The following is a 27,737-nucleotide window of genomic DNA, read 5'->3' as shown; positions in this document are numbered from 1 at the left end:
GCAGAACTATTGGAAAGTCTAGTGTGAACAATATATGGAGTGGGCTTGTGATGCATCTTTGCTTTACAGGTTGCCCAGGTGGGGGGGGCTCCCCACACATAACTGTGTCTAGGTGAATGGGGCCAGTATTCTGCCAATTGCTCAACCACCTTGCTTTCCTTCCTCTCTACTGCTGGTTTCCTCTTTATCCTGATCTGTGTCATTCTGACCGTATGCACTTTAATGAGATCTGATAACGTTAGTGGTACCACTTTAGAACTGTATATATTTACCATTGTGGATTTTCGGAGTACAAAGTGAGTTATCGTGATATTGTATATACCTCTGAATATTATATAAAGACTGTGTTGTAACTGATAGTGTGTGGACATTCCTTTGTGGGTGCTTGTGGACTACACTGTACTTAAGAACCAGCCCGCATCACCTCCCAAGAAGCAAGGACTTGATTGCTCGACCATAGCTACCGAATAGAGAATCTTGGCAGGGGTCCTCTGTGCCTCTCCTCTACCATATAGAGAGCGGAAGTACAGACGCCCCCCACCGGTGGTTTCTTTACAATAGGAATGGCCTCTGGTCAGTCTGAGAAAATAATCGAAACCCATAAAGTATCGGTCAACTCTTCCCTTGGGTGTCTCCTCACCCCAGGTTTATTACTTGACACCGAACAGATGGCCGCATTCCCATGGACAATAAATAACAAGCTCCCATGCACTTAAAAAAAAATTGCATCTCCTTCCCGCAATACTGCCAAGTTGTAAAAGCCCAGCCTGGCTGTAACAGACCATCTGATAATGTTAGGGCTACTAATTTTCTTCAACCTTGGAAAAAACGGTTTTACCAGTCACAGTTCCTCGCAAAACCCTGAGTGTAGGGCCTGGCCAAACTATGAAAAGCGCACTGCATACAGATTTGTACAGTCTCCATGTACCCCAAACTGTCCTCCACATATATCCCTTAATTTCCCCATATATGTATGTATCTATGTGCATGCATATTTTAAAAGTACTGCGTCCACTTCAGAGTGGGTCCTTATGACAAATCTACTTTCTCGCATGCGCATTATGAAGCTCCTTGTCCAGTTTCTAGGTGCTTCATGACACACCATACCTATATTTAGCCCTCCAGATAAGGTGCATATAAGGCCGTTTTAGACACAGAAATCTTGTCAATACGGCCCTTCTTAATTCTTCCTTGCGTACCACTTACACAGGCTATTTGTGGCAACACCCTCCTGAATCATGGAGCTCACTGGTGACAGCCTGACTAGCAGCAGCTTGCAAATGCACTCTTTACTAATCAACACCGTTCCTTGAAAGAAGCAACTGGGCTGAGTCCTGATCTAATTTTCTTTAACACTCTCCTCTGTTAAAGATGCCATCAAGATGATAGTTTCAGAGTAATGTAAAAGGGAATTTGTTTTATTCACTTTGTTGAACTGCCTGCATTTTGTAGGTTAGTGTTATTAAAGCATCTTGAATAATGAACATGCTTTTCACTTTGCTTTAGGACACGGGTCGTATTGTGTAAAATGAAAATCTTAAAGTCTGCATTTCTGCTTAATTGGCTTTAAGAGAGGCAGCGCAGTTGCAGCAGCATGGGCATTTCATGCTTTGTTTTCTTTTCATCACAAAAGCACACCAATTGCATAGCTAGGCATGTGGTCTGAACTCCCTTTCTGATCACCCACCGCACGCAGGTATAATGGATACAAGTAGAAGCAGTGCTGTATGTATTTTCATTGGCACAGATTGTACCTGTACCTCTAAACAGGACTGCTAATATATTCAGGCAAAGAAGCCTAATTTATAAATGGAGCTGCTATACCACACATGTCCTCGCACTATGCCAAATATTCATAGCTGGGCTGATTGCATCATGCCCACATTTCTTAGCAGGGCTGCTATATTTTGGGAATGTACCTGAATTTCTTAACAGAGCCCCTTAGTGTTAGGAAAAGTTTGTATGCAGTACCCTCTGGGAACACTACAAACAACTCTGGCTACAGGTATAGAAAACTCAACCTTTGGTATAAGCTTGTACTAGACAGTTTTGGTAGTGCCTTGAGCAGCCAGGCTTATCTCAAGAGGGGTCAATGTGAGCTGTAGTGGCGTTACACAGAGATTTACAGTTACAAGTATTCAAATAAACTCTTACAATCAAGGTTTCCTGAATAAACAATTATTCATTTGTCAGTTACAATAAGCCTTCTTCAGAAGGGAGCAATATAATGCTAACACTCAAATACACTTCATGAAATACACACTCTTAATTTCTCTAAATCAGTAGATACCCTTTTGTTATGGCCCACAGGCACTACCTACACCCTCAGGTGACTTCAATTTCTAGGGTGCTGGGGACATTAATATATATCTGTTGCATTTAGAACCAGATAGTAATAAGTCAAAGGAAAGGTTTTAGAACACACAAGAGACCACAAATAATCTAATAATCTTAAGCAGGCAAATACTTTTGGATCCCTCCAGCAAGAGTCATTCTGTACAAAAAGTTCAATGGGCAAAAGTCTTATATATAGGATGAAGCACTTCTGGTAGTTAAGTGGAAAAGTCTTTGCACAAGTTCTTAGGAGTCTTTGATGAAAAGAAGAATCAAATGAAGGGCCACATGCTGATTAGACTTGTGAGTAGTAGAAGATGCAAGCAACTCCTCAGCAAGAGGTAAGTTCTCTCAGACTTTGTGCAGTACTTTTTAAAAATGAAGGAGTTTCGGGCACCTCCCTCACTTCCTGCCAACTCCAGACACCCTGGAGCCAGAGGCGGGCTTCACTCGTGAAACCACCAAAGGCAAAGCGAACAATGGGCCCAAACTTGCTTTGGCATGCACAGTAAATTTCAAGGACCTTTCCACAAAGAAATGGCGAAAAAAAGACCAGGGCCATTTTCACAAAAATGGCACACTTGCGTGCTCTACTGCAGCTGCGAACGCAGCCCGCTTAAATGCACACCATGGTAGTTCAAACGAAACCACTACCACCAGCCATTCAGTGAGAAAAGGGTAACATAAAAATGTTACATGAGAAGCTAGACAGAGGGGATACTAGGTAACCCCTCCAGCATCCTATTGTAAGATAGTGTGTGCTGGGCCTAGAAAGTTACAAATGTAACTAAAGTCAATTTCACTTTACTGCTCTGGGAAACAGTTTATCCCAGAGAAGGTATTTAAACCTTTGGGAAATCTGAAAGACTTCCCTGTGTCCCTGCACTGAAGGTGCTGTGTGACCCAATGTAAAAGATGATGCCTATGGAGTTTGTCAGACTCAACAACCAAAAGAAAGTGTTCAAAATCGCATTAAATTACATGAGAGAGTGGGAAAAAGGGTCTCGCACTCTCCAGGTTTAAAAAAAATCCAGTCCGCAAAGTTGCTGGGGGTCTCTAAGGTGGAGGGAATTGGCACATTTCTGAGAATTCTCGCCAACACTCGTCCTCCCCCTCCCCCCAAACTAAGGGACAGGAGTATTTAATTCACCCCTGGATGAATCTCCTCACTCCAGTTGGTCATACTTTCTGGAGAGACAATCAGCATTTTGGTGATTACACCCTGACCTGTGTTCAATGGTAAAATCAAACCCCCATAGGCTGAGTGACCATCTTAACAATTTAGGATGTTCCCCCTTAATCTGCATTAACCATCTCAAGGGTTAGTGGTCTGTTTGAATTGCAAAAGTAGATCCATACAAGAATGGTCTGAACTGCTTCAAAGATGGCACAATGGCAAAACCTTCACGTTCTAAGGTGGCCCACCTTGTTTCAGGTTCCTTCAGTTTCCCACTGATGAAGTAGATTGGGTGTTCCCTGCCTTTCTTATGCAGTTGACTTAGAACTGCACCTATACCTGTATTGGAAGCATCTGTCTGTACAATAAAGGATTGGTTGTAGTCAGGAGCTCTTAAGACTGGAGCTTGACAAAGGGCTTGTCTAAGTCCTTCAAATGCCTTAGTGTACTCCTCATTCCACCTGACCTTCTTGGGGAATTTGGGTGAGGCGATCACATTCAAGGGAGAAGCTATGGTCCCATAGTTCTCAATGAAGTTCCTATAGTAACCTGTGAGACCTAGAAAGGCTCTCACTTGGGTTTGAGTAGTAGGGGTGGCCCAGTCTTGTACAGCCTTTAATTTGCTAGGCAATGGCCTTATTTCACCTCCTCCTACCTCATGTCTGTTAGGGAGAATTCTCAGAAATGTGCTAATTCCCTATACCTTAGAGACCCCCAGCAACTTAGCTGGATTTTGAGGACTTTGTTTTTTTAACCAGGATAGTGTGATCCTTTTTCCCCCCACTCTCTCTCATGTATTTTATTGTGATTTTGAACACTGCATTTCTTTTGGTTGTGGAGTATGACAAACTCCATAGGCATCATCCTTTACAATGTGTAACACTGCACCTTCAGTGGTCTGGCACAGGGATGTCTTTCAGATTTCCACAAAGTTTAAATACCTTCTCTTGGATAAACTCCTGTTTCCAAGAGCAGTAAAGTGAAATTGACTTTACTTGCCATTGTAATTTTCTAGACCCAGCATACCCTATCTTACAATAGTGCTGGAGGGGTTACCTAGTATCCCCTTTGTCTAGTTTCTCATGTAACATTTTTATGTTCACCTTTTCTCACTGAATGGCTGGTGGCAGTAGTTTCGTTTCAACTACCATGGTGTGCATTCACCGCGGGCTGCGTGAGCAGCTACAGTAAAGCACCCAAGGGTGCCATTTTTGTCCAAAATAGCCCGGTCTTTTTTTTTACCATTTCTTTGTAGAAGGGTCCTTCTTGAGATGTACTCTGCGCGCCAAACCAGGTTTGGACTCTTTGTTCATTTTGCCTTTGGCGGGATTCACGAGTGAAGGCCCGCCTCTGGCTCCAGGGTGTCTGGGGTGGGCAGGAAGTAAGGGAGGTGCCCGAAACTACCTATGCGTAGCCTCCTAGGAGAACCAAATGCACTCCATGGCGATTGGCCGATTGACTGTCCGGCAAGTACAGCCACCCTGCTGGGTGACTGACAGCTAGGCTGGAATGAATGGGAGAGAACTGAATAAAAGGCTGGTCTTTTGGCTTGGAAGGCGGAGTCGACCACTGGACGAAGGAACCGAAGAAAAACTTGAAGAGGGCACCTGCTGCAACTGCTGGACTGTTGGTTTGCCTGGTGAAGCCCTGCTGCAGTGCCGAAACGCCAAGTTTGCATCGACAGAGAAACCCCTGAAAGGACAACTTCTCCCCTTGAGTTGGTGGGACCAATCCACTCCAAAGTAAGACACCTGGACATCCATCTCGGAGCTGGTTGAATTTCCAGAGTTGCTGCTGCAAACCGTATAACCAGGGAGAGGCCCACCCGATTGTGTTAATTGCTTTTAAGCTGGTCTAGAGCTTCAGGAAGATCCTCTGGACTCCCAGGAAGCAGGACTGACCGAGCCTGAGCCCCATCAATGGAGTGCAGGGCCCCAGAAGCAAGGAAAGCCCATCTCGACAGCCAGGAACCGCGGTGTTGCTATTTGCAGGAGAAGCGAGGAGCTGAAACACTGAACAGCCACTGGAAGTGAAGTTTGCTGGTTGCGAGTTTTGACCTTCCCAGTGCATTGCAGGAGTCCCCCGACATCCTCCCTCATGTCCCCACGACTTAGGCCCAGGAACAGTGAGATCTGCAGAGTTGTACATCTAAGGTACTGTAAAACGTCTGAGAGAACTTGCCTCTTACTGTAGAGTGCTTGCAACTTCTACAACTCACAAGTCTTATCAGCTTGTGGCACTAAATTTGATTCTTCGTTTCATCAAAGACTCTGAAGAACGTGCCCAAAGACTTTTTCAATTACTTACCAGAAGTGCTTCATCCTGTACAAGACTTTTGCCCGTTGACTTTGGCTTAGCTTATTGAATTGTATGACTCTTCTTGAGGCATCCGAAAGTATTTGTCTGCTTATGCATATTTGTTGTTTCTTGTTCTAATAACCATTGCCTTTTACCAACTTTTAAGAGTATTCTAAATGCCAACAGTAAGATATTAATGTCCCCAGCACCCGAGCTTTTGAAGTCACCTGTGGGTGTAGGTTGTGTCTGTGGGCCATCCGAAAAGGCTCTTTACTGATTTATAAACTAAGTATACAGTATTGAAGTGTATGTGTTAATATTATATTGCTCCCTTCTGAAGAAGGCTTATATAGCTGACTGATTAATAATTGTTTTTGCAAGAAGCCTTGAGTGTAAGAGTTTATCTGAATACTTGTAACTGAATCTCTAACTCCACTACAGCTCACATTGACCCCTCTTGAGATAAGCCTGGCTGCTCAACACGCTACGAACATGGTGTAGTACAAGCTTATACCAAAGGTTGGGTTTCCTATACCTGTAGTCAGCGTTGTGTGTAGTGGTCCCAGAGGGTAATGCATACAAACTTTGCCTAACACTGGGTGCAGCGGTGGGGATATATTGCAGAGTTGCTAGATTGAGAATTTGCTTTACTTTTGTTCAACTAAAAACCTTCACAAGGCTAAGCTCTACTAGAAAATCAATTTTAACATGCCAGATATGGATAACTTCAGGCACGAATCCCTGATCATTTTAACAGTAGAGCAACTGAAAGAAATGTGTGAAGTCAGGAATCTCCCTGTTAAAGAGAAGAAAAATTAACTAATTGCAAGATTGTTCAACAATGAAAGTCTGGGTAGTAGGCCTGTCATGCCTACTATCCAAGGAAATGTGGAAAATGATAATGGGGATGATAATTCAGAGTAACGCTAATACTGTTGAAGAGGCAAGAGTCACTTGTCTCAGGAAGAGAGCCCCGCTTTACCTCAACAGGCCCTTTTGCCTCAACCTTTAGCCACAGGGACCTTACCAGGTCCAGTACTGAGTCCAGAATTAGTCTTTCTTGAAAAAATGAGACTTGAGTTAGAGTTCAAAAGATTGCAACTCCAAGCTGAAACCAAACATCAGGACATCAAACTAAGGGAAATGGAAATGCAACATGCTCTTGAAATGAAGAAATTGTCTCTAGAAAATGTTTCTATCCCAGAGTCTTCTAGGTCTTCCAGTCCAAAGACACCTTGCATGCCTAAAGAAGCAGTGAGTTTGTATGATGTGATATTTTGGATTGGTTGGGTGCTTTTGAATATAACTATGGGATTCAGGGTTTCACAGGGAATCGGTTCATTCCTTGACTTTTGTTTAGGCTCCCCCAGGTTGCAGCTGATGCTGTAATGGAGGTGGGAACTTGAAAGATTGGAGTATGAAAATGTGAAGCTAGCTTAGATAGCTAGATTTGGGAAGAAAACTTCTGAGTACCTTAAGAGGTTTAGGACCCTCAAACAGACTGATTGTACCCCCTGGGGTGTGTGAATGTTTCAAAAAACCTAGATGGTTAGGTTAAGGGTTACAGAGAACTCTTTTGAAGGAATGAGATCTGTTTTTGTTGGAATCTATTTTTGATGCCTGCTCTCCCGAGCTGAGACAGCACTTGGCTGACTCTAAAGAATTGATCCCAAGAAGCTAGCAAAAGCTGCTGACTTGTGGGTTGCCAACAAGGCTACTCGCAAGGATTCTGGGGCCACTCATAAAAAGGATGAGGGGAAGCAGCACAAGAAAGATGATCAAGTGAATTCTAAAACCTCCCATCCAAAAGAGTGCCACAAACATAAGAAGGGTAAGCCACATGGGAAACCAGGTCAGTCTAGTGAAACCTCTGGTGCCAAACCAAAGGGAGGCCAGCAGAAGCCCTTATTTGTCAAAACATTTGGAAAATGTTAGGCTTATGGGTCAACTGACCATGTGAAAGGGGATCCCAGATGCAAGGGTAAACCTTCAGGGGTCCACACTGCCTCCTTAGCCTTCATCAATGACGGAGAAGTACATATGCCAAGTGGAAACTTTTAACTATTGGCTGAAGAACCCTCTCTGCCAGTGTTTTAGTGTCCCTGGGTCTGTGGGAACAGTAGAATGTAGATGTGTATAACTCTATACCAGATAATACAAGAAGACTACAAGGACAGTGTACTTGTAAATGGTCAGGAGACCCCCTGCCATTGGAGACACTGGGGCCAGCATCACAGTGGTAGATGAAACCTTTTTCAAACCTGAGGATTGCTAAGGCACCCAAGGGAGGGTCCCACTAAGCTTGCTGGAGGCCCTATCCAGATGGTTCCAACACTACCAGCCCCCAACCAGTGCAACAATATGACTGTAAGAATACCAGTCGGTGTACAAAGTGAGGTGCCTGGGAGAGTCCTGTTGGGGAATGACTTAAAAACTCTTGGATTTGTATCTAGCACCCCCAGGCCTCCCTGCAAAAGGAAGTAGGAGCAGACTAGGAAGGCCAGAGAGGTCACTTTAAAAGACTCAGTGGGTTGTTGCAGAAGGACCTATAACACCCAATCCACAGGAAGAACCAACTTCTATTTCCAGGAAGGAGGAGACAAAGGGGAAACTCAAGGTCTCAGAAAACAAAGATGGCACTCCTGTGCATCAAACCAGGACATCCCAAGAGGACGGCCCAAAGTGTCACCAGTGACTACTCTACCAGCTGAAGCGGAGTGTGAAATCCAACCAGAAAAGGTTGAGTCAGCTACTGATGACAGAGCTAGAAGACCTGGAGATCTGGATCCTAAAGACCATCCTGAGTTGCAGTCTTTACCAGCAGAAGGTGGCCCCTGTAGGGCAGGCTTCAGCAGAGGTCAGAGTGTCCTACTCTTGAAGGACTTTGCCAACAGGCAGCTTCCCAGCTGGAAGAGCAAGAGCCAGGGAAGCACAGGTTGTACTGAGAGGATGGCCTCCACAGTGAACCTATTGAGTCTTACCCAGGAGACTACAGAGTGTCTACTATAGTGCCCCGGGAGGTGAGACCTCAGTTTCTACAATTAGCCCATGAGATTCCTTTGGCTGGTCACTTGAGTTTTAAGAAGACCAAGGAAAGGATTTCTCTGTATTTCTACTGGCCTAAGATAGGATCTGATGTAGATAAATTCTGTAGAAGCTGTCACACTTGTCAGACATCTGGCAAGAGTGGAGCCAAGAATGCGGCACCTTTTGGTGCCTCGCCCAGTGGTTGGAGTCTCTTTTGAGAGGGTAGGAATCGACATTGTTGGTCCCTTTTAGACCCTCAACCTCTTCAGGTAACAGATTTATATTGGTTGTGGTAGACCATGCTACCAGGTATCCTGAAGCAATACCTATGAGGACTGTCACAGCTCAGGCTGTGGCTAAGGCCCTACTTGGTATTTTTACCAGAGTAGGTTTTCCTAATGAGGTTATCTCTGATGGGTGATCACTTTGTCCCACTACATGCTGGCCATGTGGAAAAACTGTAGTGACCTACAGGTTCTCAACCGCCTACCATCCCCAAACCAATGTGTTGGTAGAGAGGTTTAACAGAACTATGAAGAACATGATGGGTGCTTCAGAAGAACCCCTTAGAAGAAAGTGGGACCTTCTACTGCCATGCCTTCTCTTTGCTCATAGAGAAGTCCCTCAGGAAGGGGTTGGATTCAGTCCCTTTGAGCTTCTCTATGGTCATCCGATTTGAGGTCCTTTGGCTCTAATCAAGGAGGGGTTGGAGAGAGCTCCTTCCCACAAGCCAGTGAGGGTCTCTGAAGGAGAATGACACAGGTGATGACAGAAGCTTCAGATAACATGAAAGCAGGTCAGGCTCTGGTGAAGCATTGGCATGACCAGAAGGCCAACATGGTTGAGTTTACTCAAGACCAGCTAGTTCTAGTTATAGTACCTACAGGGCAGAGGGCCTTACAGGACAAATGGATTGGACCCTTCAAGGTGGTGGGAACACTTGGAGAGGTCCATTATTTGGTGAACTTAGGCAATCCTAAGGAGGCCCCTAGGGTCTTTCACACCAACCGCCTAAAGGCCTATGTCTCTAGACCAGACCTGGGAGCTTTGCTTCTAGCCTCTGATCAGGAGGAGAGTGAGCCTCTACCTGACCACCTCAGGGGACAACCTTTAGATGGAAAGATGGGAGTTAATTTCTCTTCTGATCTGACACTGGAAAAACAGGAGGAGTGCAACGCTCTGTTAAATCAGTTTTCTCCTCTGCTTTCACTCTCAAGGCTTGACCCCTTGGGGCCAGCATGAGATTCTGCTATGACGGATTTATTTCTCACTCTAGGGTGAGACTGGTACTGGATGTTGAAGGATTCAATGGAGTTTTGGATATTAGCAGTGGTGGCTAGTGCAGAGTTTAGAAAGGGTTGGGAGAAGATGAGATGATACTTTAATGGAAGAGGAGTGTCCAGTGTCAGTTATTTCGTAAGGGGAAACTACCATTTTCAGAAGTGGGGGAACCAGATTGTGATTTAAGGTAATGTTAAGGATCGAGGGAAGCGCTTGACAGATGGTAAAAGGGAAGAGTTTAAGAAAACGAATGGGACTAGGTTTAAGGGGAGTCACAATTTCAATTTGTAGAAGGTGTAGGAGAGTATTTAACAGAGTAGAAGCATTAAAGGGAATGCTTGGTGTGATTGAGCTGGGCATGGGTATGATAGGAGAATGAAGGACTAGATGTTTGGCACACATGTCTGTAGCCTTGTTGAAAAATAGAACCTTGCAGAGAACAGCTTAATTTTGAATCAGTGAGGAATGCCACTTGGTTTAGAAAGTTAATGTCAAACTGAGGAGTTAATTTTTATAGTTGATGCCAATACGGGCAGAAAAGTAGGTTTGCATGGTGAAAATTGTTTTCTTTTTAGTTTGGAGAGTTCATGAAGTTATGTGGTTCTGGTTGAGGTGTTGTGTTTCTGCATGCTTAGTGGCAGTTTTCAGGGTGGCTAGGTTGAGAGAACTTCAGCATGCATATGGGCACAGGGGAGTCGTGATTTGGGCAAGCAGAAACACAATTTGAAGCAGATGAGTACCCATAACCAAGGCTACCCGATGATTAAAGGTGGGTTTGGCCAATAACCAAGTTGGTGGAGGCGTGCAAGGAGAAAGCCAGAGTGTTTGGAAGTGAGATTTATCCTGGAGTTGAAAGTGAAAGCTCAAGGACAGTTGTATGTAGTTTTGTGGGAGGGATGGTGGAAAAATAGAATTATCAGACTGGCGTAAAGGGACTAGAGGAGAACTCTAAATGAGGCAAGGAGTGCTGAAAAAAGGACCAGCTCTGTGAAGTGTGGTTGTGCACCGTTAGGGAGTTTTACAAGAGTCCACCAAAAGGTTGGGCTTAAGGAGACTCGCACTTAGTGCACAGAGCTCCAACTCTTACTATAGGCCTGAATCACACAAGTTTTGCTGGTAGTAATGGCTGAGCAGCCAGGCTTATCTTAGGAGGCAACAAGGGCTATAGGTGGTACAAAGAACTTGGTGTATACACGTAGGCCAAAGAAATACTGAGGCACTAAAAGTTAAATAAAAATAATGGTTTATTTTATGTATACACACAAAGGTAAAGATAATTCTTCAAAAAGTACTATGTTAGGGAGATGTATCATGTTTATGCTTTATCCCACTCTTCTAATGAAATCCCCACACTTTTTGCTGGACTTATGGACCTTTGTATTTAATCCTGAATGAGTGGTCCCTTTTTACACTAATTCGTTCTTATGGGCTGTGTTTTGGAACTCTATTCTTTGTGTTTTACTGTCCTATGGAGTCTGCTTTCCTCCATATCTCTTAAGGCATATGCATTTTACTATTGCAGCTTGCAGTTCCTTATGGGCAGTGGGGACCCTTTGGGTCCTCCTTTGAGATTCTTTTTTTTAATATCCTAGAGTTACTCCAGTTAAGTATAGAGAGGTGCTTAGTATCTCTCCTAAAGCTTTATAGTCTGAGAGATTGGCACACACCACCTTCTGTGGAGTGCCAAGGGGATACATTGTATCCCCCTTCTCTCTACTCGTGACCTTTGTCACATATACAATCTGCTAGTTATGGCTGGTGGCAGTGGACTTGTTTTTAATGCAGGCTATGTCCATATCCCCGGTTATACACCCACTAGGGTTACCGAAGTGTCAGCTTGGTGGCTCCCTTCTTTTTTTTTTTTTTGACATTATTGTGGTTGTTCTTTGTCAGCCCTTCTACTGTCCTGGGAGGGGGAGGGCTGTGTGTGCGTTTTTGCCTTTGGCGGGAATCCTTTGGTGTCCCCGCCTAGGCTCCAGTGTGTCTGCACAGGAAGGAAGTGGAGTTTTTCACTCCCCTGCCAGTTTTTCTGCCTGAATGGAACCAGCTCCCACTGGGATTCTGGCTGTCCTGATTGTGCAAAGGGAAAATAAAGGGGTAGTCCTGCACTCGGAACACTGATCCTTCAGGTGTAGTATATGTGTATCCAAGGTTGGATCAGTAGAATGGGATGACACTCTTTTTTAATACATATTCACATTTTTATTCCATATTCAAATTTTATTTCATCAATTCATTACACAAGAAAAATCATCTAGATAATCATAAAACCCGATAAAAAAACACATTTTCATACCAACAATCATGGCTACATACAAAAGTTCATTCAGACATTCACACAATAAGAACACCCAAGGTGTTTTATGCATCAAAGGGCATTGCAAAAATAGTATTTCCTATCATTAATACATTAAACAAAGACCCAGTCCCTAATATTAGGTGTCGTGGTATATCTGATGCCGAATTAAGGTCGGATATCTTTCACAGAAAAAAACTTCGACACGTGTTTCGGTCGGAGACCTTCTTCAGGACGTAGGGCAAAGGAAAGTGCTTTTGGGGCCGTAACCAATCTAAAAACAAAGTGTCATCCCTATTACTTCTAGAAAGTGACTATTAATCTCACAATGTGTCTCACATCTCTTCACACACCAGTCCCTACTCACCCCCAAGTTCCAAATCGAAGGTAGGTGAACGGGATAATGGACTTTAATCCTCGACTGGGAACAGTGCAAATACTGTACCTGTGGAACCAACACAGACACACGTTTTAGTGTCCAGGATGATATTAGTATCACTGCAAATTATACAGATTCAGAAAAACCCATGAAAAACGCTTACAGGCACCCATAGTGCGGCTCGAGAATCTTCACCAAGATTTCATGACCCGTGGGTCAGCGTATGAAGTGCCAACTCTATAGGCCATACAATATGCTGCAGGGGAAACACATAGTGAGACCCTTGTTAGCACCTAGAAAAATCTTACACATGTTTCCACACAACGGAAACCCTTACATCCAAATATGTAGTCCATATCACCATGCGTGCATCTCAATGTGTTTTATTTTGTTCTGAATCAGAAGAAAGCCTATTGAAATAAAAACATCCCATATATGTTTCCCAGCATGCCCCTTTTACATTGCTAGGCCAAGACAGGGCCTTCTTTCAACATTACACTTTTAAAACAGGCATTTTTACTTCTTTGCAAAAGCACATTTTAACCTATGGTGAAGTCGCTGTGTCGTTATTGGGGGCTTACAAATTTATGATATGCACTTCCCTGTTTTCCCGGAGACCCGTTACCACCACCATTCTACCCTCCAGGTCCACCGTAGAGTCAAGCACCCGAAATGGCACGTGCGGCGCCACCCAAGTAATAACCCCTCTAGCGTACGCAGAGTACGCCGCACATACAACATTGCCCTTCCATTTTCTCCTGACCACCTCCAGCCTTTCCCTAGTGAGGTGAGTCTCCTGCAGCAGGGCTATGTCTACACGCATCCTCTTTGTACAGCATCACTTTATTACGTTTCAGGTAGCTGTTAAGGCCCCGTACATTCCAGGTCACAATTCTGAGATTACCCGATGCCATCTGGTCGGACTATCCCCATCCCATCCTTTCCCATAATGCTCCCCGTGCTAGTTCGTTTTCTGGCTCTCTCCCTTCTATTCACAAACAATAACCCCCTGCCCCCCCCAACTTCACACAACTTCCCCCCCCCCCTCCCTACCAACCCCCAACAATAGCCCAGCTCCATCCCTGGATCTCAGGCCTACCCACGTCTGGACCTGTCTCGTAACCGAGGACAAGGACTCTGCGGGGAGTCACCTATCTAACAGTGACCTAACTAAGTGTACTACTATTGGGTTCAGAGGGTGCTTCCTAGGAGCTCCCAGTCATCTATTTAGGAGAAGTGCATTCAACGGGACCCGCTGGCGGATACCATGACTTCCTCCCCACAAGCACAATATCGTTCTATATTCCAGTCCCAATGTCATAACTATGGCCTCACGGGTGCCTCAGCAACGTGCTACTTATCTCCAGCCGCTTCTGTCTGGACATCCGATTCCTGAGGTCGACCCTGCATATCCAACCACTCCATCGCTTCAGTCGGCGTCTCAAAGAAGAGCGATCTATTCTTATAAAACACCTTTAACCTAGCGGGGTAGAGCAACATATAGCGATGGCCTGCTTCTCTAAGCCTCCTTTTCACCGATCCAAAGTTAATTCGACTACGCTGTACAAGCAGCGTATAGTCCGGATACGCCGTTATTTTCACTGACCCCCTTTCTATCGTACCTCCTTTCCGGAAAAATTCAAATCTTTTCGCGGTCACGATAGTTCAAGATCTTCGCGATCAACGGCCGCGGGGGGGCTCCTGGGGCCGGTCTCCTGGTCAGGGCCCTATGCGCCCTTTCAACCGCGAACCCCTGGGTCAGCTCCCCGCCTGTAATCTCCTGCAAGAGCATGGTTTCAACGTATTCCGTGGGGTTTGGTCCTTCCATTCCTTCCAGAACACCCACTATGCGAATGTTGTTGCGCCTGGTGCGCCCCTCTGCCTGCTCTGCTCTGTCCTCCAGATTGCCCACTCGTTGCACGAGGGCATGAAGCTCCTTAGCATGTGCATTGCACGCCTCCGTGGTCGGGGCCAACTCTTTCTCCAGTTCCCCAGTGCGCTCCGCGATCGTTCGCACGTCCTGTCGCAACAGGTTCACCTCTTCTTGGACCGCTCCGATCTTAAGGTCTAGGCCCTCCTGCAGCTCTTTCATGGCCAGGCCCAACTTTGTTTCCCAGGCCACCTTCAAATCGGCAATTGTGCCAGCACCTCCTGGATAGTACCCGGTGGGTCCGTCGCCGCCACAGGGGCCTCTTTGCTCTTGCCCCCTTCCGCGCCCGGGGGCGACCTGGCGTAGGCCTCAATCGTGGGCTGCTTGATCCGGGGTCGCACCACCTTGGAAGACATCCTGCTGCGTCGGTTGGGCGCACGCGCCCAGCTGTGTCTCTGGTGCTGCGGAGCGCATTGCGGGGTCCGCTCTACAGCCCCTCGTCAGCAAGGCTCCGCTGAACTCTGGTTCGCTCTGCTGGCACGCCACAATCCAGGGCCGCCTCAGTGAGGGCCCGCACTTATGTTCTTGCCACCAGCCAGAGACTCATGCGACGCGTCCCTCTACTTGGGCCCGCCCCGCTCCGGCCGGCTCTGTCTTCCTCAGCTCCACGGACCATTTATGGCCCTTTGTCCACGAGCGGCCATCTTGGGTGCTGCCCTTCCACTGAGCGACCGCCACCTTCTTCGAAGTCCAGTTCTGTGGATATGCAGTCTCGCTGGTGGGGGGCACTCGCCATGTGCCCCCCACTTTCATGCACCCTCGGATGCACCGTGGACTCAAAGTCCGCCGAAAACCATCACTTCTTCCCAGGATCAAAATCGGATCTGGAGCTCCTCCAAGGAACGTCCCCTCACGTAGCCATCAAGCCACGCCCCCCCCTTGGTGATAGGGTTAGGTAAAACCATAGGCAAGGGACAGTCCATGCCGGGGTTGGGTGGTAAAGCAGGACCATTGAGCTAATTCGAGGAGGAGGGGAGGAGTTTAATGGAAACCATTTCAGCGAAGGGGTGGAGAGTGGCAGAGGAAAGCGTAAAAGTACCACAACAACCCACCCCTTCCTTAACCCGAACCGCATTTGAGGATGATCTGGCTAGGTGCAGTAGATGAAACCACAGGGGAGGGTGGGTAATCTTGCTGCAGTAATGCAGCTCAGGGATTCCTTCTCCCAACGTCCATGTAGGTAATTGACTACCCAAAGTAGCCACAGGGTGGTCATTGGTGGGTATGGCTCGCATCCATCGACAGTTTGCTCAAATTAAAATTCTTGGAAAAAGCTATTGAAAAGTATAGGGGTTTATGGGTAAGGCTATATAAGGGGTGGGAACCCCTAAAATAAAAATAACAATTAGTTTTTTTCGAGCGGGAAAAAAAGTGGCGTAAAAAACATAGAAAAAAAGTTAATGAATTGATGAGAGCACAATAAAATGTAGACTTAGGCTCCCTGTTCTGGCAGCCTTGGTACCAACTAATACTTGTACCAAGAAGTGAGTCAAGTCAGATGGATGAAGCGCCTTGCTTGCTGAAAGTGAGAATATAAACCGAAGGAGCAAGTAAATCTACTAGGTGGGGTGGCGAGGACTAAAAATTAGGTTAAGAAGCAGAAGAACAGCTTTCCTTATTCATTTTTTAATAACCTTGTATTCTCCTTTTATTCCAGGTTGTAGCAGCGGCCCATGCACTTTACCAAGCTGTTCTGAGCCTAAAGAACATTCCTGTGTTAGAGACTGCGTATAAATTGATTCTTGGAGAAATGACATGCGGCTTAAACAATCTTCTGGAGTACCTGAAACTTCCAGTGACCTGCTCTGAAATTCAGCATGATGCGTTTAAGAACCATGCAATTAGTGTGGATAATGCAACATTCATTGTCATTTTTGATCTTAGTGTATTGACAACAATTGGAAATGCTAAGAATTCATTGATTGGGGTAAGTGGTAATTAAGGCTTTTTTGACAATGTAAAACTGCATTTACATGGTATACTGTTAAAGGTGTTTATTTTCCCAATGTGTACTAAGTTTTGATTTGCAAATGTTTGACTTGAGTTTTCTTTTTTTTCTCAAATGTCATCTTTCATTATACCCTTCATTGAAGCATTAGAGCCATTTACAAGTAAACTCCTAAAGTTAAAACATGCTTGGCATTAAGTTTCTGTTAAATATTCCATAAAATACATTAGCACATGGAGGTTGTCATTCTCCTCTCAGCCAATCCAAGTGCTTAGAATGCAGCCAATATCTATTGATATTGACTGCATTCGAAACATTGACTTCAGAAGCTGACGGGGGTGGGGGGGTAATGAATGGAAAGCAGTATTCTGCATTCCTGAAAAAGCAATACAATACTGTCACTGCACCACATCAGCGTGACAGGCACCATTCAATGTGTACACCATCAAAAGCTAAAATGTCAAACCACGTGTTTACTTCTGTATAAAGAAATAGTTTACTTTGTGCATTACACATAAAGCGTTGGTTCTGTGATGTTATTGCGAAAATAACAGTGACATACAATTTCAAGTGTAATAAATATTGCATGAAAAAATGTTGACATGCCTTTTACAGTGCACATTGTAAAAATACCTTTTTCGAGGGGATTATGTCCTCCGACGTATTCCAAATCTATGACAGTAATCACCACAGCTGTGCTGCTTTGGAAAATCTTCGGCGTCTGCGTCGATGACATCGATACGCCGCCCTTGAGGACCTCCTCCGACGGCCGACGTCATTGGATGTTACAAGTAGGACGCACAACGCCCGTAGCCTCAGTTCTGTTTTTTCTGTGAACGTGTTTGCTTTGGGAATCTCGGCGTGCCTCGACTCTTTGGAGTTTCTTTTTCTCGGTTCTTCGAACCTGTTTGGTGTTTGTGAAGTATTTCTTCGTGAAGATGTCTACCTCGTCTTCCACACCGCGTCCGGCTTTAAGAAGCGCGGGGACTGTGGTTTCAAGATGTTGGTTACGGACTTGCACAACGCCTGCCTCTGGTGCCTCGGGGAGGCCCATGACACGGATGACTGTGTCGATTGCCAGTCGCTCACGTCGAAAGCCTTGCGGGAGCGTAAGAAGTTATCAGTAGGTAAGGTGTCCAAGCCCCGGAAGTCGAGGTCTGCGGGGCTTTCGACGGACGACTCGTTGGGGGCGACTCTCCGTGTCGTTGTCCGGAGTCCGGTGGGTCTCGGTCCCGGAGTCCGTCTCACCACTCCTCTGCCTCTTCGAGGCACTCCCAGAAGCGCCGTCATCGGTCGCCTTCCCGTCCTCATCCGAGGACTCTGCCCGTTGGCGGATCGCTTACCCCACCAAGCATGCGACACCGGAGGAATGGGCTTCCTTCGGGAAGAAAATGTTGGCGATTCTCGAATTGCAAGGCACTGGTCCGTCCGCGCCTCTGAATGGGGTCGGTCATGATCAGCCGAGGGACACCGCTCGCACGCCTTCGGGCTCGGGTGGTCGTCACGATTCGCGGGAAAGGTCCCGCTCTGACAAGGGGACTCGTTCTCGGCATGCACGGTCCAGGTCCCGGTCCCGACCGTGTGAACCTGTGGTGTCTTCACGGAAGACATCGACGCCGGTGGCGCCGAGGTCGTCGACTGACTCTTTCGAGGGCTTGCCTTCGAAGAAGTAGTCGACGCCATCGGCGTCCCAGCCGTCGAGGGACACGCTCGGGGCCCCGGCCTCGAGGACTGTCGGCGCCGATTCACTCGACGCCTTTCGAGGCTGTGTCGACGGGGGTACACCGTGGCTCGGGGGAACCACATAGAAAGGCTCTGGCCAAGGTCAAGCATGGCTTTGGTTCAAGTTCTGTGCCTTCTTACTGCCTTCTGGAATTCATTTCAGAGGTGGATGAGGGCTCTGATGGCATGGTGCCTGACATAGTGCCAGACGAGATTCTCTCTGGTCCTAGCCAGTTTGAGGACTTGAGGCAGGCCATGCATGATGCTAGTGGGCTGGACACCTCTCCGGAGGTAGAGTTTTGTTGGCCTGAGCCTGGCACTCATGCCGATTCTTCGTACCGGGGCCTTATGTCAAGGGTCACCGAGTACTTGGGATGGTCTGCTCCCCCGGGGGAGTTTGTTCAGGATGACCTTACGGATACCCTCGACATTGGTCCACCAACTGACCCGGTACTGCCATTTCATATGGCTCTACAGAGGAGGGTGGCGGCGGCTTGGACTGCTCCGGAGAGTCTCCCGGCAGTGGGCAAGTCTTTGCTGCGAAAATAGCCAGTTGTGACCCCTGCTACTTGTCCAAGCACCCTACTCCGGAGAGTTTGGTGGTACAGGCGGCTACCGCCCTGGCAATGCAGGCGTACCCTACCATCCCTCCTGATGGGGACAAGCGTTTTGACGGCTGGGCGAAGAAAGTGTTTTCTGCAGGGGGTATGGCGCTTCAGGCGGCCAACTCCATATGTGCCTTGTCACGTTTCACGCACACTCTGGAACGGTTTCCTTGGCGGCTGAACATATTCCAGAAGGGGACGAATGGGATGGTTTCCTTGCCATGGTTCAGGATGGCAAGGATGCCATGTGTGAGGCCGTTCAGTCGGGTTTGGACATGGCAGATTGCGTCAGCCGGTCCATGGCGGCGAGCACCGTGATACGCAGGTTTGCGTGGTTGTGGAAGTCGGGGTTTGCCTCTGATGTGCAGGCCCAGCTCCTCAACATGCCCTTTGACGGAACATCATTTTGGCAGCAAGGCTGACGAGAGCCTTGAGATGTTGCAGACCTCAAAGGCTGCAGCAAAGTCGTTGGGCGCTGCAGTTCGACAACCTCCGCCTTTTCGTCCTAGCGGACAGCAATGGAGGGGAGGTTCCTTTCGTTATTACTCATCCTTTGGTAAAGCGAGAGGAGCTGCCGGTCAAAGGGGCCACAGTAGGAGTGCCAGAGGTGGAAAACAAGGTACTCGAGGTGCCAAGGCCGATCGGGCTGTTGCCTCTTTGCCATCAGGCAACGCCGCAGCCGCTTCAGCTCAGTCATGAGGCCATGTCCCATGGTTTGCCGGTTGGGCGAAGGCTGGCGCAGCATCTTGCAGAGTGGCGCGCCATTACTTCAGATGTGTGGGTTCTGGAGATCATAACCCACGGCTACTGTCTTCCTTTCCGGCAGAGGCCTCAAGACAATCCACCGGGGAATCTCTCTTTGAAGAGTACGGATCCGCTCCTTGCGCAGGAAATTCAATCCCTGCTGGAGAAAGGCACCATAGAACTGGTGCCTGTAGCGGAGAGGAACAAGGGATGGTATTCCCCTCATTTTTTTATTTCCAAGAAAGACGGGGGATTGAGACCCATCATGGACTTGCGCGGTTTGAACAAACTCCTCAGGAAGGACAAGTTCAAGATGGTTACTCTCAAGTCCTCCAGGCCCTTCAACTTCAGGACTGGTTGGTGTCTCTCGACTTCAAGGACGCTTATTTTCATGTGCCGATTCATCCAAAGCACAAGTAGTACCTGAGGTTCGCGGTTGGCGACTCGCACTTTCAGTTTCGGGTCCTGCTGTTCAGATTGACCTGCGCCCCGAGGGTCTTCACCCAGTTCATTGTAGTGGTGGCAGCGCACCTCAGGAAAGGGGGGGGTTCACGTCTACCACTACCTGGACGATTGGTTGATCAGGGCGCGCTCTCCCGAGCAAGTCCTGGATCATCTGTCGGTCACCTGCCACTCCCTTCACTGGCTGGGCTTCTCCCTCAACTTAAAGTTCCATTTGACACCAACTCAGAGGCTCCAGTACATCGGAGCAGTGCTCGACACGTCCCTGGGGCAGTGTTTTCCTCCTCAGGTGAGGGCTCATCACATTCAGCAGATGGTGCACAAGTTTCAACTTACCCAGACTCTCCCAGCGTTCAAGTTCTTGAGACTGCTCGGCCTCATGGCATCCTGCATTCTTCTGGTACCAGAGGCCAGGTTGCAGATGAGATCTTTGGAATGGGCACTCAAGCTCCAGTGGTCTCAGTCCTCCGGCATGTCGGACCCTGTTCAGGTGCCGTCTTCGGTCGCCCAGGACCTTCTGTGGTGGGCCGACGAAGGCAATCTGATGAGGGGGGCTCCATTTTGGCTGCCCTGGCCGGAGGTGACGATCGTGACGGACGCATCCCTCACGGGATGGGGAGCTCATGCCAACGAGTTGACATTCAGCGATCGTTGGTCTCCGGAGTCCAGACTCCATATCAATCTGTTGGAGCTGAGGGCCGTCAAGCTACCCCTGAAGGCTTTTCTGCCGACTGTGCGAGGAAAGAATGTCCTGATCCTGATGGACAACACGGTGGCCATGCACTACCTCCACAAAAAGGGGGGGGCGGCAGGGTCACTTCCTCTGTGCAGGGAGGCGATGCAGCTCTGGTTCTGGGCAATCCAGCAGGAAGTTTCGATCTCGGCAGTTCATCTGGCAGGAGACGAAAACGAGACGGCGGACGCTCTGAGCAGGCAGAGCGCAATGTCTCATGAGTGGGAGTTGGCTCAGGAGATTCTCCTGGAGATCTTCGCCCTTTGTGGGACCCCTCAAGTGGATCTCTTCGCCTCCAGTGTCAACCGGAAGTGCGAGAGGTTCTGCTCACGGGAATTTCCTCCAAACGGAGCCTTAGGAGACGCGTTCGTTGTGAAGTGGTCATTCCCACTGCTGTACGCGTTTCCTCCAGTCCCCGTCATCCCGTAGGTACTGCGGAGGTTACGGAGGTTTGGTTCCCGGATGATCCTCATTGCTCCGGCGTTTGGCCCGGAGGACGTGGTAACCGGACCTGCTCACCTTGTCCATCTGCCCTCCACGTCGTCTTCCCTACCGAGACCATCTGCTCTCACGGGAGGGGGTCTGGTTCTCCATCCAGAGGTCAGGTCCCTCAACCTTCATGCTTGGTTTCTGAAAGGTTGAGGTATAAGGATTGGGACCTCCCTGAAGACGTGATGGAGGTGTTGCTTTCGGCCAGAAGGCCCGCAACAAAGTCCCTGTACCGTTGGAGAAAGTTCTGCGACTGGTGCACGGTTAAGAATGTGGATCCTTTTGCATGTGAAATTCCCATGGTTCTGTCTTTTTTGCTTTCTTTGGCCCACAGGGGCCTTCAAGTGGGTACTATTAAAGGTTACCTGGCGGCGCTGTCCATATTTAAGCGCTTGTCTGAAGAGTGTTCCCATTTTAAAGTTCCTTTAATTTCTCAGTTTCTGAAAGGGCTCACTAATGTGTTCCCTCCGTCGCCTTTCCAGGTGCCCGGTTGGGATTTGAACCTTGTTCTCAAGTTTCTGATTGGTGCTCCGTTTGAGCTTTTGCATTCATGCCCTTTGAGACTTAACTCTGAAAACTGTATTTTAAGTTGCGGCCACTTCCGCTCGCAGAGTGAGTGAGTTACAGGCACTTTCAGTTAAGCCACCCTTCACTGTTTCATAAGGACAGGGTTGTCCTTAGAGTTAGCCCTTCTTTTCTTCCAAAGGTGGTGTCGGAATTTCATTTAGGCCAGAAGGTTGTTCTTCCGGCATTTTATCCTCCTCCACATCCTGGTATGGAAGAGGAGAGGCTCCATAGGCTTGATCCTAGGAGAGCGTTAAGCTGTTATATTTCACGCATGTCCCGGGTCAGAGTGGACGATCAGCTCTTCATTGGTTACGCTGGGAAGCGTTTGGGACAGTCTGTGACGAAACAGACTTTGTCTCGCTTGATTATTTTGGCTATCTCTGAGTATTACCGCTTGGCGGGTAAGGACCCAACGGTCGGTTTACGGGCCCATTCTACCAGGGGTATGGCTGCCTCTACTGCCCTGCAGAGGGGTGTTCCTATTCGTACCATCTGTGATGCAGCCACCTGGGCTTCGGTACATACTTTTGTACGTCACTATTCCCTCGATTCCATCCGGGGCAGGATCTGGCATTTGGCAAGGCAGTCCTTTACTCCGCAATTTGATTGGGCATGCTAAATTTGTTTTCTAAATTCTTTTCCCACCTCCTTGCATTGGTACTGCTTTGGGAGTCTGTCATAGATATGGAATACGTCGGAGGACCCAATCCCCTCGAAGAACAAGTTACTCTCTTACCTGGTAACGTTCTTTCGATGGGATGGTCCGACGACGTATTCCATATCGCGCCCTCCCTACCTTCACTGCTACAGAATTTCTTATGTGATTGCAGCTTAAGTTTCCGCAAGGCTTTGTGTGTCAGACTGGCAGAAGACTGGTGGCACATGTTCTGGGGAAAAAACAACTGAGGCTACGGGCGTCGTGCGTCCTACTTATAACATCCAGTGACATCGGCCATCGAAGGAGGTCCACGAGGGCAGCGTATCGACATCATCGACGCAGGACGCCGAATATTTCCGAAGCAGCACAGCTGTGGTGATTACTGTCCTAGATATGGAATGTCGTCGGAACCATCTCATCGAAAGAACGTTACCAGGTAATAGAGTAACTTGTTCTTTTGGTGGGGGGGCACATGGGGTTGTGGGCCGAACCTGCCTTACCTCTCCTACTCCTAAACTCTCCCTCCCATTTATCCCAATTTTAACCTTAATCTGTTGGGTTTTTTACACTTAAAACCCACCTATCATTACATTTTCTTTACTTTATTTCTTGCTACTTTAAGTTATTTCTTACCCAATGTTATTTCTTGCAATATATATTTTCATCTTTGTAAATTCATTCTTTATTTTTTCCTGCAATATTACTGGATACCAAAGCCTTCTCATGCAACTTGTTCTATTTTAACAAAGTATGTCTAAAACGTTTACTTTAAAAAGTAATGTCTTGGTAAATAAAACCACATTTAATGTATTCATGTTTTTTGTTAATCTTCCTAGTTAAACATTTACTACTATCCATCGGATAGCCTACAAGGCTTAAAGTACAAATCCTACTCCTAACCTCTCCTGCTTCTCTAAACACATATATAATGCATCCATTGCAGCGCTCCCGAATCCCTGACTCTTGCTCGGAAACCCTGCCCAGGGCCCTTTCTCTCCTGAACACAATGCCATACCTCCACACAGAAAATGGGTGCTTCTGACTTTCACTCATCGACTCAGGTTTTTTGCATCCGACTCTCGTATCCCACTAACATGTCACCCCCCCCCTCCCCATCTTTTCTACAGAGCCACATGCAGTAAGGCCAACATTGTCAGATGTGCATTTTACACCACTTTACCTTACTTAGCCACCACAAAATGCATACGACTATTATGAGCTAATAATCTTCTAGGCTACCCTAATCTTCCTATCCTTTCCAGAACATTTTTCAACTTCCATCTTTTCAATATTTTACCCATTTAAGGTGCTTGGAGACCCTCTGGGTAGGGCCAGCGCTAAACAAAAATTCAAATAAATAGTCCTCAGGATATCTCATTAATGGTTGCAATACTGACCGCTTCTTTGGCCTTCATCTTGGTGAGGGTCGTTATGCTGCAGTGATAACGCCTCCATTTTAGGTTATATTAAATTCAGGAACTACCAATCACTTGACTTGGAGGCACAGTGTACTCCAATGCTTTGTTTTTTTGATCTTTTTTGCTTTTTTTTGCAATAAACTGCATAATATTTGGATTGGAGGTAGTTAATAGGATTGTAATCTTAATGGTTCATATTTGACTTGCTGTTAGGTGAGATTGGATGCAGTACCCTTTTGGTGGGTTTATAGTCATAATTTCGACAACAAAAATGTCGAAAGTCAAAATATCGAAAAAAAAATGTCGGAAAAAAAAGTCGACTTTTTTTTTCAATGCATTTTTTTTTTAAATGGGGGGGTTCCCCCAACCCCCCTTTTTAAATTTTTTTTTTAATTTTTCACTTTTTTTTAACTCCCGAACCCCTAAAATAAATATATAATTTAAAAAAACGAAAGTCGACATTTTTTTTTCGACATTTTTTTCGACATTTTTGTCTGTCGACATTTTTTTTCGAAATTATGACCACCCACCCTTTTGGTGCACTACAACAACCCTGACCTGGCAATTGGAACCCAACCTTTGGTATAAGCCTTTACTACACAGGATGGTAGCGTGTTGAGCAGCCAGGCTTATCTCAAGAGGGGTCATTGTGAGCTGTGGGAGATTTACAGTGACAAGTATTCAAATAAACACTCGCACATTTCTTGAAGAAACAATTATTAATTTATCAGTCAGTTAGAATAAGCCTTCTTCAGAAGGGAGCAATATAGAAGCAACACACAAATACACTTCTAAATCAGTAAGGACCCTTTTGGGATTGCCCACTGTTACAACCTACACCCTTGGGGTACTTAAATAGCTAGGGTGCTGGGGACATTACATCTTACTGTTGCATTTAGAATAGTTTTAGAAATAGGTTAAAGGAAAAGGTTATTGGAACAAACAGAGTCCATCTGTCTCCTGTGGGGGCAGACTTGCTCTTCACGCACAGTTTTGGTGTCAAAAGTTCGCGGACCCCTGGATCCTTTCTGTAGTACCCACGGGGAACCACTTAAATCCCTCCCTCTCCTCCCTCCTCCACTCCCAAAGATTGGGACAATAACTCCGTTGGCGGAGATTCGGTCAGTCGTCGAGAGCCAGGCAGTGAAGTTCCAGCCTCCCAGTGAGGACTGGGTTGCTACTCCAGGATTTTTGCCATACAGAAGAACCACCAGGCCTGGGAGTTGTGTTGGACCTTTCCATCCTCCACCTTTCCCTCCCGCTTCAAAAATTCAAGATGGTTACGCCAGCACTCGTAGCGCAGACATTGTTCAAGGGAGACTGGATGTGCTCCCTGGATCTGAAGGACACTTATCTACACGTCCCGATTTGGCAGTCGCATCAGTCCTTCCTGCGGTTCAGGATCATGTGCTGCCATTTCCAATACATGGTGCTACCCTTTGGCCTGAACTCTGCTCCCTGGGCATTTAACAGACTCATGAATGCAGTGGCGGTCCTCCTCAGGGCCACCATCTCTACCCGTACCTGGACGACTGGCTCGTCAGGGCAAAATCTCCAGAGGCGGTGCACCACACTTCCTCTGCCCTTACGGGCATACTCCACGACCTGGAATTTTTGCTCAACCTCAGGAAGTCTCAGCTGCTGCCTACGCAGACTTTCCTGGGCCTCATCTGGGACACAAGCTCTGAGTTTTCCCCTCGGAGGACAAGATCACGGCCATCAAGAGGGCCACTACTCACTTTCTGACCCGAGAAGTGACATCGGCCTGGTGGTACCAGCATTGGGTTTCATGGCAGCTGTCCTGTTGGCCGTACCCTCACGAGACTCAGGATGAGGAGATTGCAGCTGCACTTGGAGCATCATGGAATCGGGAGCAGGGCTCCCAAGCGGAGCATGTCAACATTCCTCCTTCTCTCCCTCGGACCTCACATGGTGGTCCAGGGACTGCAACCCGAGGACGGACAAGCCCTTCCGGCAGCCGGCCCCGCAGTTCATCATCCCTACAGACTCCTCTCTTGAACGCTGGGGGGCCACTCTGGACAGCCAGTGTCCATGGAGTCTGCACCCGGCAGGAGTCCCAATCAGCTGGTTGGAACTGAATGCCATCTGGCTAGCGCTCAGAGCTTTCCTCCCGCTCATTGGGGGCAAAGCTGTCCTCATCCAGACCGACAACTCCACCAGCATGTACTATGTCAAGCTGGGAGGTACCAGGTCCCCTGCACAGTGCAGCTTAGCTGTCAGCATATGGAATGGGCCCTGTAGAACATCTACCTCAAGGCCGTCCACCTTCGGGGGCAGTCCAACTTGGAGGCGTACAGGCTCAGCAGACTGGAAGCAGGCAATTACGAGTGGCAATTGAACGACAGTTGCTGCTGGGGATCTTCAGCAGATGGGAGGGGGGGTGGGGGGCATCCTCGGGTGAACCTTTTTGCCTCCTGGGACCAGAAGTGCCATGAGTTTGCGTCCTGGCAGGAGCGGGGCCCTGGCTCCCTGGGCGACGCACTCCAGATTCAGTGGAACGGCATATGCCTTTCCACCCACACCCCTGGTCCACAGGGTGATCTGCAAGATAAAGAAATCTGGTTCTTGGAGCTTCTCAGCCTCTCCGACAGGCCACCCATTCACCTTCAGACTGGTCCAGCTCATCATCTGGAGCAGCAGGAGGCGCAGGGTCATCCACCCCGCGCCACAGAAATTAGCCCTCGCAGTGTGGTTCCTGATCAGGTCACGCTGAAGCATCTCAGCCTCTCTCAGGATAACCTAGAGATCATTTAGGGTGCTAGGAGCAAGGCTACCAGGAGCCAGTACAAGAGTAAGTGTAATAGGTTCTGTCACTGGGTGGCCTCTAAGGAGATCGACCCCCTTATATGCACATTGGATGATGTGCTCTCCTTCTCTGCGCACCTGGCTCACTCAGGCGTGCAGGTGGACACAAATGCTGCACTTTGGTGGCCATAGGGGCCTACAGAAATTCAGAGGTCGTCTTCCATCCCGATAGTCAAGAGACATTTGACGGGCCTCTTCAGACTCCACCCGCCCATCAAAAAAAACGCACCCCGTGTGGGACCTCAATGTAGTGTTGGGTGCCTTGGCTCACAAGCCGTTCGAGCCAATGGCATCCGCGGACATCTGGCTGGTCACCATTAAGACAGCTCTGCTAGCGGGCCTCACCTTGGCTCGTAGAGTCACTGAGATTCAGCCTCTGGTGGCTTCAGAACACTATACAACCTTTCACAAGGATAAGGGGGTCCTGCAGACTCACCCCGTGTTCCTACTTAAGGTACCCTCTGCTTTTCACCTAAACGGGGAGATGGTTTTACCTAATTTTTTTGCTGACCCCAAGGACGAGGCTCAGAGGGTCTGCACTGTCTGGATGTCAGACACGCTCTGAAATTCTATCTGGACAGGACTAAGGGCTTCTGTAAGTTGGTCGCGCTGCTTGTCACCTTCGGTGGGGGGTGGGGGGGGAGGAGGTCAAGGTACGGTTATCGGGCATTTAAGGCTTCCATAGCAAGGAGGATGGTTTCGGCCATCAAGGAGGCTTATGAGGGGCAGCACAAACCACTTCCAGCTAACATGCACGCCCACGCTGTCACAGCCGTCGCATTCCAGCAGCAGGTGCCGTGGCAGGTTACCAACAGGGCTGCCACCTGGGCCACCCCTTCGGCT

The 27,737-nt window shown here is 47.7% G+C and overlaps 1 protein-coding gene across 1 annotated transcript in view; it reads left to right on the top strand.

Moving 5' to 3' along the window:
* The window catches only part of SMG1 (SMG1 nonsense mediated mRNA decay associated PI3K related kinase), a 2,768,248-nt gene that overhangs the window by 192,374 nt on the left and 2,548,137 nt on the right, over positions 1–27,737 (top strand). Inside the window, exon 13 of the mRNA XM_069647131.1 lies at positions 16,380–16,649. Within this exon, the coding sequence (XP_069503232.1) occupies positions 16,380–16,649 (270 nt within the window). The remainder of the gene's footprint in view (positions 1–16,379; positions 16,650–27,737) is intronic.

The sequence above is a fragment of the Ambystoma mexicanum genome, chromosome 2q (genome assembly GCF_040938575.1).
Source record: "Ambystoma mexicanum isolate Mex_15411 chromosome 2q, UKY_AmexF1_1, whole genome shotgun sequence".
Lineage (NCBI taxonomy): Eukaryota > Metazoa > Chordata > Amphibia > Caudata > Ambystomatidae > Ambystoma > Ambystoma mexicanum.
The sequence above is the reverse complement of the archived record's forward strand: the minus strand, read 5'-3'. Positions and strand labels throughout refer to the sequence as shown.